At 40.3% G+C, this 17979-nt stretch overlaps 2 protein-coding genes across 2 annotated transcripts in view; one reads left to right on the forward strand and one right to left on the reverse strand.

Moving 5' to 3' along the window:
* Positions 1-3699, reverse strand: part of LOC129854835 (phosphatidylinositol 4-phosphate 3-kinase C2 domain-containing subunit alpha-like) — a 67271-nt gene extending 63572 nt beyond the window's left edge. Inside the window, exon 1 of the mRNA XM_055921972.1 lies at positions 3617-3699. The gene's annotated coding sequence lies outside the window, so the exon portion shown is untranslated. The remainder of the gene's footprint in view (positions 1-3616) is intronic.
* Positions 3700-4447: 748 nt separating this feature from the next.
* nucb2b (nucleobindin 2b) lies at positions 4448-16772 on the forward strand. The gene is made up of 13 exons (XM_055922229.1): positions 4448-4585; positions 5986-6123; positions 8358-8465; positions 8716-8848; positions 9534-9631; positions 11250-11435; positions 11631-11721; positions 11841-11899; positions 11987-12073; positions 12208-12297; positions 12426-12596; positions 12943-12996; positions 13211-16772. The coding sequence occupies exons 2-13, from the start codon at positions 5986-5988 to the stop codon at positions 13226-13228; spliced, it is 1233 nt and encodes a 410-aa protein (XP_055778204.1). The 5' UTR covers positions 4448-4585; the 3' UTR covers positions 13229-16772.
* The last annotated feature ends 1207 nt before the right edge of the window (positions 16773-17979 follow it).

Genomic DNA, 17979 nt, shown 5'->3' on the forward strand with positions numbered 1-17979 from the left:
CCATATTATTACTTACCCTCTTGCACCCCAGTATCTCTACTTGCACATCTATCACTCCAGTGTTAATGCTAAATTGTAAATATTTCACCTCTATGGCCTATTTATTGCCTTACCTCCCTACATTTGCACACACTGTACATAGATGTTTCTATTTGTGTTATTGACTGTATGTTTGTTTATGTGTAACTCTGTTGTTTTTGTCGCACTGCTTTGCTTTATCTTGGGCAGGTCACAGTTGTAAATGAGAACTTGTCGTCAACTGGCCAACCTGGTTAAATAACAAAATTAAATAAGCATCCATGATCACAAATCATGACATTACGTTGAAAGCATCTGCATTGAATATATGTTCTTTTATATTCTCAAACTAACAGCAGTGCCTACGGTATATGATGTCCTTCCACACAGGGGTGAAATGCTGGAGTGATACTTCTATGTAAATGTTGTTGATCAGTAGGCTAATGGAAGTCCAATGGAAGGCAAACAGATTGTTTATCATCTGTGGCACCATAGACTCCACTGATCAGCCAAAACAAGCTCAATAACTCAATGCATGCACACACTCCTATTGAATATGCATTCACCTGTATTGTAGGCCAATGCCATCTTAATTTACTCAGTTTATCAAGAGATGTACCATTCATATACAATTATTAACATTATGTAGTTTGGTAAAAACAGTCAAAGTCCAATTTATTGTTTGATTTTAAAATTGATGCAGTAATGCATACATGGCTGTTTGGAAAATTGTCATCAACATTTTCTATTTCAAATGATAAGCCTCCTAAAAAATACACATCGGACATTCTCTAATATAAATGGATGGACATGACTCGCCAAAAGAGTTTAAAACAGAATGTACCCAAATGTCTCTTACTTTTAGCCTCCACATGTGGCTACTATGTGGGGCTGCAGGAAGGCAGGCTAACCCTACAGCCACAGAACAAAAGGTCCTGACCTGAGATAGCCATCATGTTTTAGAAGCACTTAAAAGGGAAAGGGTGACATTAAAATAAAAAAAGCAGTTGGAGAATAGGCTCAAAGTAAAAAATCTTTGTGGTGCTGTAAACGATGTTGGACTAAATTCCCTAATGACATTAAAGTATAAAGTGTTAAAGACGATACTCGAAGCTACCTACTACTATGGAAATGTCTGTTTGACTAGAATCATTTATTAAGGATGGAGGAGTCACGACACCAAATTACATTCTGAGTTTGGAACTTCCAGAGATCATTTGTTCACGCGATTGAGTAGAATAGCCTCTTTTGCATTTCAAATTGCCTAATAAAAATGTAAGCTAACAATCTACTGGGCAGCAGATCAAAGTACAAAACAACATATTTAAGAAAGGAATGAGTAACCAGGTCAGTTTGTACAGTGATGGCCATTGGCTGGGCTAAATCTAAAACGCTGAGCTTCCTGCTGCTTTGGGTCCAACAGAGAGCTGGTGCAAAATGAAAGAAACACATTCTGACATGACTTTAGTGTCCACGCTTGAAAGTAGAGTCCCAATACATAACTACAATGTCACATTTTGTTGACAAAGATGAGATTTGAGAGGTAAAAGTATGCAACAAAGTGGCAATAGCCTAACTCAAAATGTCAGTTCATAACATGTGCACTTCAATACTCATGGTTCCCACATGCAAACTCTGCCACAAACAACGTTTCCACAGTTACGCGAATAAAGTCCTACCGTATAAAAACAGCATCACAACTGTAATGGAAACAGGTAGTGTCGCTATAACTTTATAAATGCAGACAATTTATTTGTTCGACACCGTGGGAACTTTTCGTGTCTTAAAGTTTAATACGCAAGAAATGGTGGTGGAAATGCCTTTATGCGCAAATATTAATATTAGATTTGTATTCGGTACATGAAAACTTAAGTGAAAAAGTACATTGGGTGTACTATGTCATCACGCACTGATTTTTATCCGCAACAAGTCTGTTGCGTGGAAACACAACTGGTGGGAAAATGCGCATATTTTCTTTATGCAGACTTTTTAAATATTCGCATGAAAATCTGTCGCCAATTGGATGAAAAACTAGCTAGACACAGATTCTGCCTTTCCTTCTGGGAAACATTTCTGATGACTGGGCAAATAGTTATTGGACACTCAAAGGAGCACCTGCTTCTCCAGTCTTTCTGTAGTAACATTACCAACTGTTCTGCAGTAACTAGGCCAAGTTTAACAAAACCATAAAGATCATCTTTAACACTAAGATACTTGCTAGGTAGTGGAACAACGATGATTTTAATTTTAAAATCCTCCTGCTCCTTATTGGACACATCACTGCACTCTATACTCCTCTGTAAACTGGTATTCTCTGTATACCCGCCGCAAGACCCACTGGTTGATGCTTATTTATAAAACCCTCTTAGGCCTCACTCTCCCCCTATATGAGATATCTACTGCAGCCCTCATCCTCCACATTAAACACCCGTTCTGACAGTCACATTCTGTTAAAGGTCCCCAAAGCCCACACATCCCTGGGTCGCTCATCTTTTCAGTTCACTGCAGCTAGCAACTGGAACGAGCTGCAACAAACAAACTGGACAGTTTTATCTCAGTCTCTTCATTCAAAGACTCAATCATGGACACTCTTACTGACAGTTGTGGCTGCTTTGTGTGATGTATTGTTGTCTCTACCTTCGTGCTGTTGTCTGTACCGCTACCATGTGCTTCTGCCATGTTGCTGTCATAGATCTCTTTATTTTTGTATTTTTTATTTCACCTTTAACCAGGTAAGCTAGTTGAAACCAAGTTCTCAATTACAACTGCGACCTGGCCAAGATAAAGCAAAGCAGTGCGACACAAACATCAACACAGAGTTACACATGGAATAACCAAGCGTACAGTCAATAACACAATAGAAAAAATAAAGTCTATATACAGTGTGTGCAAATGGCGTGAGGTGGTAAGGCAATAGATAGGCCATTGTAGCGAAGCAATATATATATATATATATATATATATATATATATATATATATGTTGTTTTTTTTAAATCCCAGCAGGGGGCCTTTTGCCTTTTTGTAGGCCGTCATTGTAAATAAGAATTTGTTCTTAATAAAGATTTAAAAAAAATGTAACACCTGACTCGAGCTGAACTTTGAAGCCGACCCTATTACTACTGTAGCTACTAGTTCCACTGCCACAAATACAATTCGTACTTTGATTGGCACACGTTTCAAGTAGGATTTTACAAATTTAAAATAATAATTTAGAGTTGATTAACTAGTTAGAGATAATTCAGTGAATAAACTTGTCAATATAGTTTGGCTACAGTGACTAACTTCGAATAGCCAGACAGAGAGCGAGAGAAACCAATTTTGGTACGCGACGGTGGCATAACTACGTGTCATTTGTCTTGGAATTATGTGCTCTGTAGGCGTCAAACGTGTATCTTCGTTGATCAGAATTTTGCACAACACTGATTCAATAATTTAAAGCACTCCGTGACCTGCCAACAAAGTTAAACAACAAGGAAGAAACGCAGGAATTTGAGTGCGAGCAAAGCCCGAATACCTGACCGATTTTGGCCAACTATAGTTATCGGTATCTTAACTTTTCCATACATATATGATCGGTAAATAAACATAATTTCTCACCTTTTATCGGTACGACGTTTGTAGCCATTTTCCTGAAGCTGCAATTTTTATCCATCCACTCGCTCGCGCAGACACAACGTCAGTTCCTGTTGAGGTAGTTTGGTTTGGTTTGATCACGTTTCACCAAAATCATACAAAATTGGGAAACAGCGTCACCATGTGGCAAAAAAACAGAAAGATGACAAGGGAAAATAATCCAGGAATTTTTTGGACAATGTTGATGTTATCTGAATCTCTGATTATAATTTGTGTATTTATGCGTGACGGGCTATTTGGTGTCACTGTCATCAGGTTCACAAACAATATGAACAGCTAGTAATTTGATTTTGTATGTTCCATTTGTAGTCAGATGTTTTTACTTAGCTTGAGAGTTGACTACTATGAGAAAATAACAAAGAGAACAGGTTATTCAAATAAAATAAAAAACAAAAGCTGTATCATCTTAACCTCAAGACACACGACATGAGAAATTCTAAGACATTTACATTTTAAGGGCTGTACATTGCATTCAAATTACTATTGTAATTCTTGACTCCCAGAATGACTCAAATACATGCAATAGTTGAGACTGGATTGGGTTGGACCACGTCCCAATTCAGCATCTCTTTGGCTCTGATGTAACTCCGCCCTCTTGCTTTACACAGGTTTGTAAAACGCCACGTATATCTTGCTTCACAGCACCTTGACCAACAATTTCATGCAAACAATTTGACTGACTACTTCTGCCCAACTGGCTGCCAACGCGACTATCACAGAGCAAAGAGAACATTTCTACCCAATGAGAATGGTTGGGGGCGGGGCGTTACCATGGCAATTAGCCGTTCGGTTGGTCTTACTAAGAAGAGGCTGACCGGCGTAAAGTGCATGACATCTGTAAACAGACTCCAGTCTTCTCGAATTGTCTCCAGGGTTGGATGAATTATAGCAAACGTTTAAAAAAAAATAACTGAAAAGGGAGGCACTGTCAAAGTAAGTTTCTTTTAGCTAGCTTAAATGTAACGTTAGTATCATACTATTATGGACAAATTACATTTCAGTAGTTGGTGATCGTGCGTGCTCGTGATCTATCCACACCCTAACGTTACTTGTTCAATACTTCAGTACCTAGCTACATAGTTATTATGCTGCTACCTGTATATCTTACACATATTTTACCTTTATTTAACTAGGCAAGTCAGTTAAGAACAAATTGTTATTTTCAATGACGGCCTAGGAACAGTGGGTTAACTGCCTTGTTCAGGGGCAGAACGACAGATTGGTACCTTGTCAGGTCAGGGATTTGAATTTACAAGCTTTCGGTTAATAGTCCAACACTAACCACTAGGCTACCCTGCCGCCCAGAGCTCATTAGAATATTATCAAAAAATAACCACAATATGAACCTGGTAAAATTAGATGGCTAGATAACAGATGTAACAGAACAAGTGCAACACTATTGACTGCTGAGGCTGATGATGTGGTCATGATGTTACACCAAAACAGGTTGACAAGGTTCTCTTTCAGGTGTCAAAGCCCAAGATAACTGGGCTACGTTCAGTTGCTAAATGTTGTCGAACACTGCAGATAGAAATGCAACCAACATGATTTCTTGTTCTACATGTCGGAGAGGCACTTTTGTTGTGCATAACATATCTGAACGTTCCAAAACGTGTCCTGCTGAACACCCCTTTTATCTCATAGACAAGTGAGTGGCACAGTCACCATGGTTTTATTCTGGTCGAGGTTACTGTGGGGTTTAAGATTAAACTAGTTTAACTTGTCAACACATTGGTCAGTAGGGAGGAGTGGGTGTGGGTTCACTGGCTCCAAAAGCATCGGCCACATTTCCCAGGCCAGTGAGCTTACTGTAAGAGGGTGATGTTTACTGAAGAACAGTTCAGTATAACCCTGTTTCTTCATGTTATCTATGAAACATTTAGGAATTTAATATGCCCTATATACATAAAGAGTTTGGCAACATACAATATCAATGACTTACCTATAGGCTCAAATAGATGCTGTATATCTTGCCATTCTGTCTGTGAAATAGTAGATTAGTGTCAGTTAATTTAACCAACTGTGAAATGTGTCTATTTGACCATTAGCCATTTCTCATAGTTTCTCTTGAAGCAGCTGTTTATGTAGTCCGCAGGTGTCAAACTCATTCCACGGGGGGCCGAGTGTCTGCGGGTTTTCGCTCCTCCCTTGTACTTGATTGATGAATTAACATCACTAATTAGTTAGGAACTCCCCACACCTGGTTGTCTAGGGCTTTATTGAAAGGAAAAACCAAAAACCTGCAGACACTAGGCCCTCCGTGGAATGAGTTTGACACCACTGATGTAGTCAATGATTAACCTCAGCTAGGTGATGTTCTCCTGTGTACACAGATGTTGTGGAGTAAAGCCTTCTGCCACTGCCCTGTGCTCCTCCTGAGCCTGTGGTTCTGTGTGGAAGCAGTGCCCATCGCTGTGGACAAGACTAAAGTGGAAACCCCAGAGGAGAAACTGGAGGCACCACAGGGTGTGGTGAGTGGATAGTGGTGTGTGTTTGTGTTGCAGTACCTACATTGCCTTCGGAAAGTATTCAGACCCCTTGATTTCTTTCTCAAAATTTTGCTACGTTAAAGCCTTATTCTAAAATTAATTCAATGTACACACTACCCCATAATGACAAAGCGAAAACAGGTTTTGAGATTTTTTTTGCGCAAATGTATAATAACAAAACATCAACAAATGTATTTACATAAGTGTTCAGACCCTTGGTCCACCCAATCCTTTACAGACTGAAACCAACAGGTCTGACCATTCTTTGGTCCACCCAATCCTTTACAGACTGAAACCAACAGGTCTGACCATTCTCTGGGCCATCCAATCCTTTACGGACTGAAACCAACACAATACCCATCATTACACCCAGAGCCATACTGTATATAGCAGTGCATTCGGAAAGTATTCAGACGCCTTAACATTTTCCACATTTTGTTACATTACAGCCTTTATTTTAAAATTGATAAAATTATATTTTTCTTCATCAATCTACACAAAATACCCCATAATGACAAAGTGAAAACAGGTTTTAGAAATGATTGCACTTTTTAAAATATATATATACCTTATTTACATAAGTATTCAGACCTTTTTCTATAAGACTTGAAATTGAGCTCAGGTGCATCCTGTTTCCATTGATCATCCTTGAGATGTTTCTACAACTTGATTGGAGTCCATCTGTGGTAAATTCAATTGATTGGACATGATTTGGAAAGGCACACACCTGTCTAAATAAGGTCCCACAGTTGACAGTGCATGTCAGAGCAAAAACCAAACCATGAGCTCCGAGACAGGATTGTGTCGAGGCTCAGATCTGCGGAAGTGTACCAAAAATGTCTGCAGCATTGAAGGACCATAAGAACACAGTGGTCTCATTCATTCTTAAATGGAAGAAGTTTGGAACCGCCTAGACTCTTCTTACAGCTGGCCAAACTGAGCAATCGGGGGAGAAGGGCCTTGGTCAGGAAGGTGACCAAGAACCTGTTGGTCACTCAGAGTTCCTCTGTGGAGATGAGAGAACCTTCCAGAAGGACAATCATCTTTGCAGCACTCCACCAATCAGGCCTTTCTGGTAGAGTGGCCAGATGAAAGCCAATCCTCTGTAAAGGCACATGACAGCCCGCTTGGAGTTGACCAAAAGGCACCTAAAGACCCTCAGACCATGAGAAACAAGATTCTCTGGTCTGATGAAACCAAGATTGAACTCTTTGGCCTGAATGCCAAGCGTCACGTCTGAAGGAAACCTGGCAGCATCATGCTGTGTTTTTTTTTTTTCAGCGGCAGGGACTCTGAGCCTAGTCAGGATCGAGGGAAAGACAAACGGAGCAAAGTGCAGAGAGATCCTTGATGAAAATCTGCTCCAGAGCACTCAGGACCTCAGACTGGGGTCAATGTTCACCTTCCAACAGGACAATGACCCTTAACACGCAGCCAAGACAACGCAGGAGTGGCTTCGGGACAAGTCTCTGAATGTTCTTGAGTGGCCCGGACTTGAACCCGATTGAACGTCTCTGGAAAGACCTGAAAATAGCTGTGCAGCAATGCTCCCCATCCAACCTGACAGAGCTTGAGAGGATCTGCAGAGAAGAATGGGAGAAACTCTCCAAATGTTTTTCCAAAAGTGCCTCAACAAAGCACTGAGTAAAGGTTGTTACTACTTATGTAAATGTGATATTTCCGTGTTATTTTTTCTGCAAAAATTGCTAGAAACTTGTTTTTGCTTTGTCGTTATGGTGCATTGTGTGTAGTAGATTAGATTTTTTTTTTTTTTTGTGAAGTTCATCATCATTTATTACAGTTGTAGAGGGAGGACCACACACACCATATCATTGCATGACCCCAAGTTTACTTCGATAGGATGGTTATTAGATTAATATTTGTGCATAAAGGTGTTCCCACCGCCATTTGTCGCATAATACATTTTACCGACACAAAACGATCCCATCATGTCGAACGAACAAATCATCTGTCGGCATTTATAAAATTGTACCGAAACTACCTGTTTCCGTCACAGCTGTCATGATTTGTTTTTGTACGCTCTTGGAGCATGAATAATGAGTCAGAAAGAGGAAAAGCTCTTAAAGAAATACACCACTGCAGAAAATGGAAGGAGGTCTAGACATACCATAGGCCACATGTGAATCCAATGTAAACCTGTCCCCTTTCCACTTACGTACTGCAATGTGGATTTGGACTTTGGGTTTTTGTTTCAGGACACCGGGCTTCACTATGACCGCTACCTCAGGGAAGTCATTGATTTCCTGGAGAAGGACCAGCATTTCAGAGAGAAGCTCCACAATACAGACATGGAGGACATTAAGGTACCCCAGCAGCTATAGCATTTGCAGGGCCGTGTTCATTAGACGCCAAACATATTTTTTTTAAACGTACTGAAACAGGGATGGGCTACCTGTACTCGTCCAATAAGAAATGCTCATTTTATTTTCCCGTTGCAAAACATTTTCAGCTGTTGTTCGTTCCTGCACTATTGAACACGATCCAGCTGGCCTCGTCGGTCTCCTTTGATTGTTTTTGGCCCTCAAATCTCTGGCTGCTTTTGTTTCTGAGCAGCAAGGCAAGCTGGCCAAAGAGCTGGACTTTGTCGGCCATCACGTGAGGACCAAACTGGACGAGCTGAAGAGGCAGGAGGTGAACAGGTTAAGGATGCTCATCAAAGCCAAACAAGACGCTGAGGGAGGGCATGGTACGCTGGTGTATCTGTTATTCAAATATGTAATTTCCTGTCTAAATGGCTGCCATCCTATGAGCAGGAATGCTTGTCCAGTTGACAGGAAATGATGCAGTGAACCACCAACATCCTAAGATTGATATAGTGTGTCACATAGGAAAGTGGAAGTGCCTTGAGGTTATTGTTCAAGTAAATAGGAAAGTCACATGTTGTAAAATGTCTATATTGACACATTTGGGAAGAGGGGTTGAGGTTCTACTACCGAGCATGATCTTGCACTCAACCAAGACCGTGCTTACATTGGAACTGCCAGAAATACTTGGCTGTGGTCACTGCCAAAGCTAACGTGCAGTCGAGAGCCGGTCATCAAAAAACTCTCAACTGCCTGGGAAATGTTAGCACATTCTTTTAGCGTTGCACTACAAATGTCCACAATGTCAGTAACTGCTTGGTGTCATCAGTCAACATAGTGTGACTAGTTAATTATTAAGAGGGGATTTTAATGTGGAACATTTCAGAGTAAAGGTCACTATCAATTACAATGATTTGAATTGTGGATAAACGTCAACTGTAACTACACAATTACCTCATATACAGCCTCCATTTTGTCAGCAGTTTTCAGCAAGGGACTTGTAACCACTTAACTCGTATAGTATTAGTTTCCCTCCTAATTAGAGCCTTCTCTCCTCTTTCCCCTCAGAAATGAACCACAAGGCGAATCTCAAGCAGTTTGAGCACATGAACCACATGAACCCACACACCTTTGAAGTGGAGGACCTGGATCAGCTTATTCAATCGGTAGGGATGTTGTCCGTACACACTACACCAGGGATCATCAACTAGATTCAGCCTTTGGGACAATTTTATTTCTTGAGCGGATGGTCGAGGGACCGGAACATAATTACATATAATTTGTAGACTGCAAATTGACCGCAAGAAGCCCAAACAAATATAATATTTGACTAAAACATAATTTCAAAACTTGCTTACATTTGTATACAATCATGTCTCTATTATGCGTGTGAATACTTGGGAACAGATTTCCCAAATGAAAATCCCTTGGAGCTGATTTCGCCAGTTGGGGAACCCTGCACTACACCATGATGCAATGATTAAAATGGCCGCACAACGGTTCTTAAAACCACTGTGCTCAGAACTTGTGGTGCATGTACCAAAATTAAACCAGGGTCTATACTGAAATTGTTTTAAAAGTTCACACACTGACAATGGCCTTACAACCAAAACGTTTGCTCTGCACTTGTCTCTTGAATGAATAAACAACTCTGGTGAACGAGGACATCCATTTTGAGCCAACAGCCCAAAGGGGTTGTAGCCTTAAAGCTAACTTGCTGTGTTTGAATAGCAGCTGTATTGGGAAGTATACCCTAACCATGCACACCATGTACATGTGCTCCATCTGGTGGAAAAAATACGTTTAGAGGACGATCATTTGCACTTAAAATAATCATCAGGAACATGTCATGTCTTTCTCACTCTCTTCTCTAATGGTCTCGTTCCCCAGTTGTTATTGGTCTCTGACACTGAACAGTGGGCTTGTATAGGATTTATTTAAAGTCCAGATTGTAATGGGAATTTTCAGGTGAACAAAAAGTAGAGCTGTCGTTGAGGAAGTCAATCCAGTTTAATACAATAATTCAGACACCTCCAGAACATAAGCATAGAACATGTCTAACGGTCCTTCTCTGAGAAGGCACCTATATTAATCAGACCATACCAAATATTCTGCACACATCAGCCCGAGAGACTTGTACAAAGTCATAACATCAGCGACAACAGGATCACACTGTGTCACAGAGATATTTTCAGTGTACCTTCTGCAGCTCTGGCATCAATCACTATCAAACATTCAACACTGACAGACATTTGATACAGGCAGTTAAAACAGGTCAAAGGTAAGAACATACATATTTAGTTACAGCAGATAATTGTAGACTCACAAGTGAAAATGACCTAATTAAATATGGTACTTAAATGTACATGGTTAAGTCCTGTTACATTCTCTTGGGGAGGGAATCTGCATGCGTCTCCCCGAACATAAAATCATGTTTATTACATAGGAGGCTGCGGAGGGGAGAACGACTCTTACTAATGTTTGGAATGGAGTAAATGGAGTGCTATCAAACCCATGGAAACCATGTGTTTGAGTTCAATACCATTCAATTTGTTCCGTTCTAACTGTTACTATGAGACCGTCCTCCCCAATTAAGGTGCCACCGGGCCGGTTATGGTTTATTACCTATCAATCCAGATCCCAGTCAATCAAATACTGGAAAAGAATTCATCAAATCATTTCTCATTACACAGATCTATCAAAATGATCACTTACCTGGTACAATTAGGGTTGCTATAGGAAGAATAAGAATCGCATGCTTTCTTTTTCCTGGTTGATATATAGGCTACCAATGACTTGGAGAACTTTGACCAGAAGCGTCACGAGGAGTTTAAGAGGTACGAGATGATGAAGGAGCACGAGAGGAAGGAGCACCTGAAGAACCTCGACGAGGAGCATCGTAAAGACGAGGAGCAGCACTATGAAGAGCTGAGGAAGAAACACGCAGACCATCCTAAAATCAACCACCCTGTAAGACGTTTACCTTTATACTGTAACTAAACCCAAAATCAACCACCCTGTGAGGCATTTACCTTGATAATCAACCCCCCCCCTAAAACATTTCAGTGACATTAAACCCCAAATTCACTAGCCTGGTCTCAGATCTGTTTGTGCTGTAGACCTGTAGCCAACCGTGTGTGTGTGTGTGTGTGTGTGTGTGTGTAGGGTAGTCAGGACCAGCTGAAAGAGGTCTGGAAGGAGTCAGATGGTTTGGACCCAAATGACTTTGACCCCAAGACCTTCTTCAAACTCCACGGTAAGTTCACACCAGAAGCTATTCACAGCTTGAAATCACTGAACAAAAGTCAAATGAATTAATATTGTCTCAAATTACACACCAACCACAATGAAGCCTATTGAGAAATTGTCTTGCAGACACCAACGGAGACGGCTACATTGATGAGCAGGAGCTTGAAGCCCTGTTCACTAAAGAGGTGTGTGTGTGTGTGTGTGTGTGTGTGTGTGTGTGTGTGTGTGTGTAGCTGGAAAATACCTAGTTTTGAAATGTGTGTGTTTTGTAGCTGGAGAAGATGTACAGACTCAATCTAGATGACATGACAGAGATGGAGGAGGAGAGACTGCGCATGAGGGAACACGTCATGAATGAGGTGAGCTGGCACGAGGGGTGGGGTATGATGGGGTCACTGAGTCATACACACAGCCAACTGTTTTCAGGATTTTGCCCCACTGCTTCTTCAGTCAACCTACTTGCTGACATTGATTTCCTTTCATCTGTACTCAGGTAGACACCAACAAGGACAGACTGGTCTCCCTGGAGGAGTTCCTGATGTCCACAAACAAGAAAGAGTTCTTAGAGCCAGACAGCTGGGAGGTAAGAGACAGATCGCCACCACCTGCTGTCACCTGAGGTGGTCAAGGGTACAGACATGTTGTTGATCCTAACTCTGAGAGGCTATGCAGTAATGGAGCTTCTACCCTCTCATCTCGTCTCCTCCTCAGACTCTGGAGCAGGCTCCCGCGTACACCGACGAGGAGATGAAGTTGTTTGAGGAGCAGCTGACCCAGGAGGAGAGCAACCTCAACCAGAAGAACTCAGATCTGCAGAAACAGGAGGAGGAGCTGGAGAGGCAGCAAGAGAAGCTCAACGCCCAGAAAGCTGAGCTGCAGCAGGTAACATAATACATAGCAATGTTAGCATTTACAAAATGTTAGCATAAACAGCTAACAATCAATTAACAGCTAACGTACCCGTTTGAGACAAAATGCATCTGCAGCACACAGCAGCAGAGCTTTGACACAGTAGAATCAAGTACCTTCAGTATTAGAGGGGTAACCAACTTAATAAATAAGTGACTTGTAATTTGACTGTTTATTGTGTGACATTGGCTCACCCTCAACAAAAGAGAGCACCATTTCATCTACAATTTTGTTAATTGTGAACACTTTTGAACTGGGTTATCACTCTCCCATGTTGTTGGTGGATAACATCTCCTTCTCTTGTCGGTCTTCTCCTCAGGCTGTGGAACACATGCAGATAATAAAATCGGAAAAAGCAAACGCCGCCATTGAGGTTAAAGTTTAGTTCAAGTTGCCTTCAGTTATAATATCCTCTATCATAGACTGGTATTACCATCATTAATAATAACTATTGGTTGAATCCTAACTTCCACTTAAGTAGTCATGCATTGATGTCAATGGGAGACCAAGTCAACGTTTGACTGAAGAGGAAGTTAGGATTTGCCCTCATCTGTTTCAAACACGGTGATGTGTTAACTTGTCTTTAGATGGAGGCGCTACAGTAGCAGTACCCCCTGGAGGTCAAGCATTGCCAGTATTACCAGGAGACATTCTACCTCTACCCCCCGGTCACCAGCAACACTTACCTGCACGCTCTTAGCAGGCCTGGCAGCTTTTTCCTGTGTGTGGATCTGTGTGTTTGCGTGTGTGTGTGTATATAAATCTCGCAGTGAATCAGTTTTAATGTGTTGTCAGACCTCCGGATTTCCCACAACACACCCCGAATGCACATATACAATCCAACAATTTCCAGACACTAGCTAAACCAATTAGAACGTAGCCTTTGATTTTGACCCACTTCTAGTTATGGCATTCTGTAGCTGGCAGGAGCAGCCAGCACAACCGACAAGACTTGAAAGAATCTCTGAACCAGACATTCTGTGGACAATCCACTCTTCGTTATTAGTTCATTATAACCTATTGACAACCACGGCACAGTTCTAGAAGGGAAGTGCTTTGGGAGAAGTGGGAAGAGTTTTTGTTCCTGAATATTAGCAGAATGTGTGCAGTATTTCGTTTTCTACCTAGTTAGGCAGGCTACCCAGTGGCATCGTTTCTTTGGAGAAACATGTTTAAAATACATTTGGTTGAATAGTTTACAGAGGTGGGAAAATGAAGGTCAAATTAATGTCTATTTTGACATGCTGCTTGATAGTATGCTGTCAACCTCAATAAGTTATAATTTACCTTGATAATAAATAGCCTTGCTGATTCATTCCTGACATTAATAATTGCCCATACACAGATACAAACTCCTATTGCCTTCACATCAATGACAATGAAGGCATAAATAGTTATTTTCAGTATTACATTGGTTTTAATTGGACTTTGTTAATTAAGAAACTATTATGGTACTGTAATTCAATATTGGCCACTTTTTTTTTTACCTGCCATAAACTGCTATTCTTCCTTTGAACAAAAACACCCCATTGATGTGGACTGTGAATGTTGTTCCATTGTGGTTGATACTGACAATAGTAGTATTTCATTTATCTTAGTGGTGACTGTCTGTTTACTGTATTTGTGTGTGAGAGCTTGTCTTTGTGTGAGTATGTATGAGGATCACAGATTAGGAACAAAATCCATGGATTTGTTTGGTAATACCATGGATATTTGACATTAATACATTTACATTTTAGTCATTTAGCAGACGCTCTTATTCAGAGCGACTTACAGTAGAGTGCATACATTTTATTACATTATTTATTTATTTATTTATTTATTTTTACATACTGAGACAAGGATATCCCTACCGGCCAATCCCTCCCTAACCCGGACGACGCTATGCCAATTGTGCGTTGCCCCACGGACCTCCCGGTTGCGGCCGGCTGCGACAGAGCCTGGGCGTGAACCCAGAGACTCTGGTGGCGCAGCTGCCCTAGACCACTGCGCCACCCGGGATACAATTTAATACCACAAATATTGTTCTATACTTAAGACCATGGGTATTCTACTATACTTAATACCAGTGGTGAAAAGTACTTAAGTATAAATACTTTTAAGTACTACTTAAGTAGCTTTGTTTGGTATCTTTACTTTATTTTACATTTTGACAACTTTTACTTCACTACATTCCTAAAGAAATTAATGTACTTTTCACTCCATACATTTTCCCGGACACCCAAAAGTACTCAATACATTTTGAATGCATAGCAGAACAGGAACATGGTCCAATTCACACACTTATCAAGAGAACATCCCTGGTCATCCCTGCTGCCTGATCTGGTGGACTCACTAAACACAAATGCTTCATTTGTAAATTATGTCTGAGTGTTGGAGCGTGCCCCTGGCTATCCGTAAATTAAAAAAAACAAGTAAAACGTGCCGTCTGGTTTGCTTAATAAGCAAATTGAAATTATTTATACTTTTACTTTTGATACTTAAGTATGTTTAAAACCAAATACTTGTAGACTTTTACTCAAGTGTTATTTTACTTGGGGACTTTCACTTTTACTTAAGTCATTTTCTATTAATTTATCTTTACTTTTACTCAAGTATTACAATTGGGTACGTTTTCCACCACTGCTTAATACCATGGTTTCATTCCACAAGAAGAGCAGTAAAACAAATGTAGGAAACTACAGGCTTGTGACGATCCTCAGCACCTTATCCAAAGTTGTTGAGAGATTCGTTTTTTTATCATCTTGAGGGATAACTTCTCGAGCACAAACTTCTTTATGAACTCCAATCTGGCTTTAGAACAGCTTATCCACCTGTTTGACCACATCAAGCAGGAAAGTGAGAAGGGGAACTATACAGGTATGGTCATGTTAGAATTGCAGTAAGCTTTTGACACTGTGGACCATGATATTCTCCTGATGAAACTGAAATGCATGGGTCCAAATGATGTAGCAGTGAATTGGTTTAGGTCTTCTCTGACCAACAGAACACAAGTATGTAATGTTGGTGATGTTCTGTCAGAGGCCAAAGAAATATCCTGTGGAGTACCGCAGGGATCAATTTTAGGGCCTCTCTTATTTCTTATATACGTTAATGATATGCCAGATACAGTAAATTGCAAACTCCTGCTTTATGCTGACGACTCAGCCAGGGAAGGATACAATTTACATAGAGGAGACCATCAGGAAGGAATTGCATTTTGTTAGAGATTAGTTGACTGACAACAAATTGTCGCTACATTTGGGAAAAACTGAATCGATTTTGTTTGGAACAAAACTTAGATCGCTTAGGGCTGACAAGATAAAGGTAAACTGTGCAGGCAAGGAGATTGAATCTAAAACAAGTGTGACTTATCTTGGTGTGTCCCTAGATCAATCCCTTTCTGGAGACCTGATTGCTGCTAAAATGGCGAACACATTTTAATTGTAACACTAGATATTTTAACATCAAAGTCAAGAAACTGCTTGTCTCAACCTTCATTCAGTGTCATTTTGATTATGCTGCTCTGCTTGGTATAGTGGGCTATCAAAAAAGCTGAAAAAGAGAACGCAGGTCATGCAAAGTAATGTTATCAGGTATATGTTGATTGTCCCCCCTAGGACCTGCATAGGGGTACAGGAGTTCTGGGAGGTGGGCTTGGTGCCTTTGGAGTCCAGAGTGGACCAACTTAATCATATGTTTGACATCTTAAATGACCGTGCCACAGGTTATATGAAAAAACACATTGATATGGTCTATAACCGACACAGTTACAATACCAGAGTTAGTGTTATGTCTTGTAAAATTGTCTAAGTAAGAGAAACCACTCCACTGCCCCTTGTGCCCCCTACTGCTGGTCAGGTGTATTTATTTGAATGATGGGTATGAAAAGATTGTTTTAATGTGAAATTAAAATGGTTGATTTTTAAAGTTAGGGGAAAATGCATTGAGTAGTGCCACTTTTTAGGATGTCAATATAAATGTATGTTTTTGTGGTTGTTTGTAATTTTGTCTTGCCTTTTCTTCATAATATGTGTTATTGTTTTACCATCGAGGACCACTTTGGAAACAAGCGCTTTAATTAATACTTTCAAGTGATATCCTTTCGGTCCACATTGTACATTTTGTTGTATATGTCTGTTACCCAAAATAAATTCAATTCAATGGATATTCTTCTATATGTAATGCCATGGATATTCTACTATACTTAATACAATGGATATTCTACTACACTTAATACCATATATTTTCTACTATACTTAATACCATTGATATACTTAATACCATGCATATTCTTCTATACTTAATACAATGGACTTACTTAATACCATGGATATTCTACTATACTTAATACCATGGATATTTTTCTATACTTAATACTGTGGATATTCTTCTACATTATTCCTAGTTGCATGTCTGACTACAGTAGCTTCAGTCCATAGGTCTGTCCATTCTCTGATCCACCCAATCCTTTACAGACTGAAACCAACAGGTCTGGCCATTCTCTGATCCACCCAATCCTTTACAGACTGAAACCAACAGGTCTGGCCATTCTCTGGGCCATCCAATCTTTTACAGACTGAAACCAACAGGTCTGGCCATTCTCTGATCCACCCAATCCTTTACAGACTGAAACCAACAGGTCTGGCCATTCTCTGATCCACCCAATCCTTTACAGACTGAAACCAACAGGTCTGGCCATTCTCTGGGCCATCCAATCTTTTACAGACTGAAACCAACAGGTCTGGCCATTCTCTGATCCACCCAATCCTTTACAGACTGAAACCAACAGGTCTGACCATTCTTTGGTCCACCCAATCCTTTACGGACTGAAACCAACACAATACCCATCATTACACCCAGAGCCATACTGTATATAGCAGTGCATTCGGAAAGTATTCAGACGCCTTAACATTTTACACATTTTGTTACGTTACAGCCTTATTCTAAAATTGATAAAGTTATATTTTTGCTTCGTCAATCTACACAAAATACCCCATAATAACAAAGTGAAAACAGGTTTTAGAAATGTTTGCTAATTTATATATATATTTATATATATATATATTAATAAACTTATTTACGTAAGTATTCAGACCCTTTTGCTATGAGACTCGAAATTGAGCTCAGGTGAATCCTGTTTCCATTGATCATCCTTGAGATGTTTCTACAACATGATTGGAGTCCACCTGTGGTAAATTCAATTGATTGGACATGATTTGGAAAGGCACACACCTGTCTATATAAGGTCCCACAGTTGACAGTGCATGTCAGAGCAAAAACCAAGCTAAGAGATCGAAGGAATTGTCCGTAGAGCTCAGAGACAGGATTGTGATGAGGCACAGATCTGGGGAAGTGTACCAAAAATATTCTGCAG

The sequence above is a fragment of the Salvelinus fontinalis genome, chromosome 5, assembly GCF_029448725.1.
Source record: "Salvelinus fontinalis isolate EN_2023a chromosome 5, ASM2944872v1, whole genome shotgun sequence".
NCBI lineage: Eukaryota > Metazoa > Chordata > Actinopteri > Salmoniformes > Salmonidae > Salvelinus > Salvelinus fontinalis.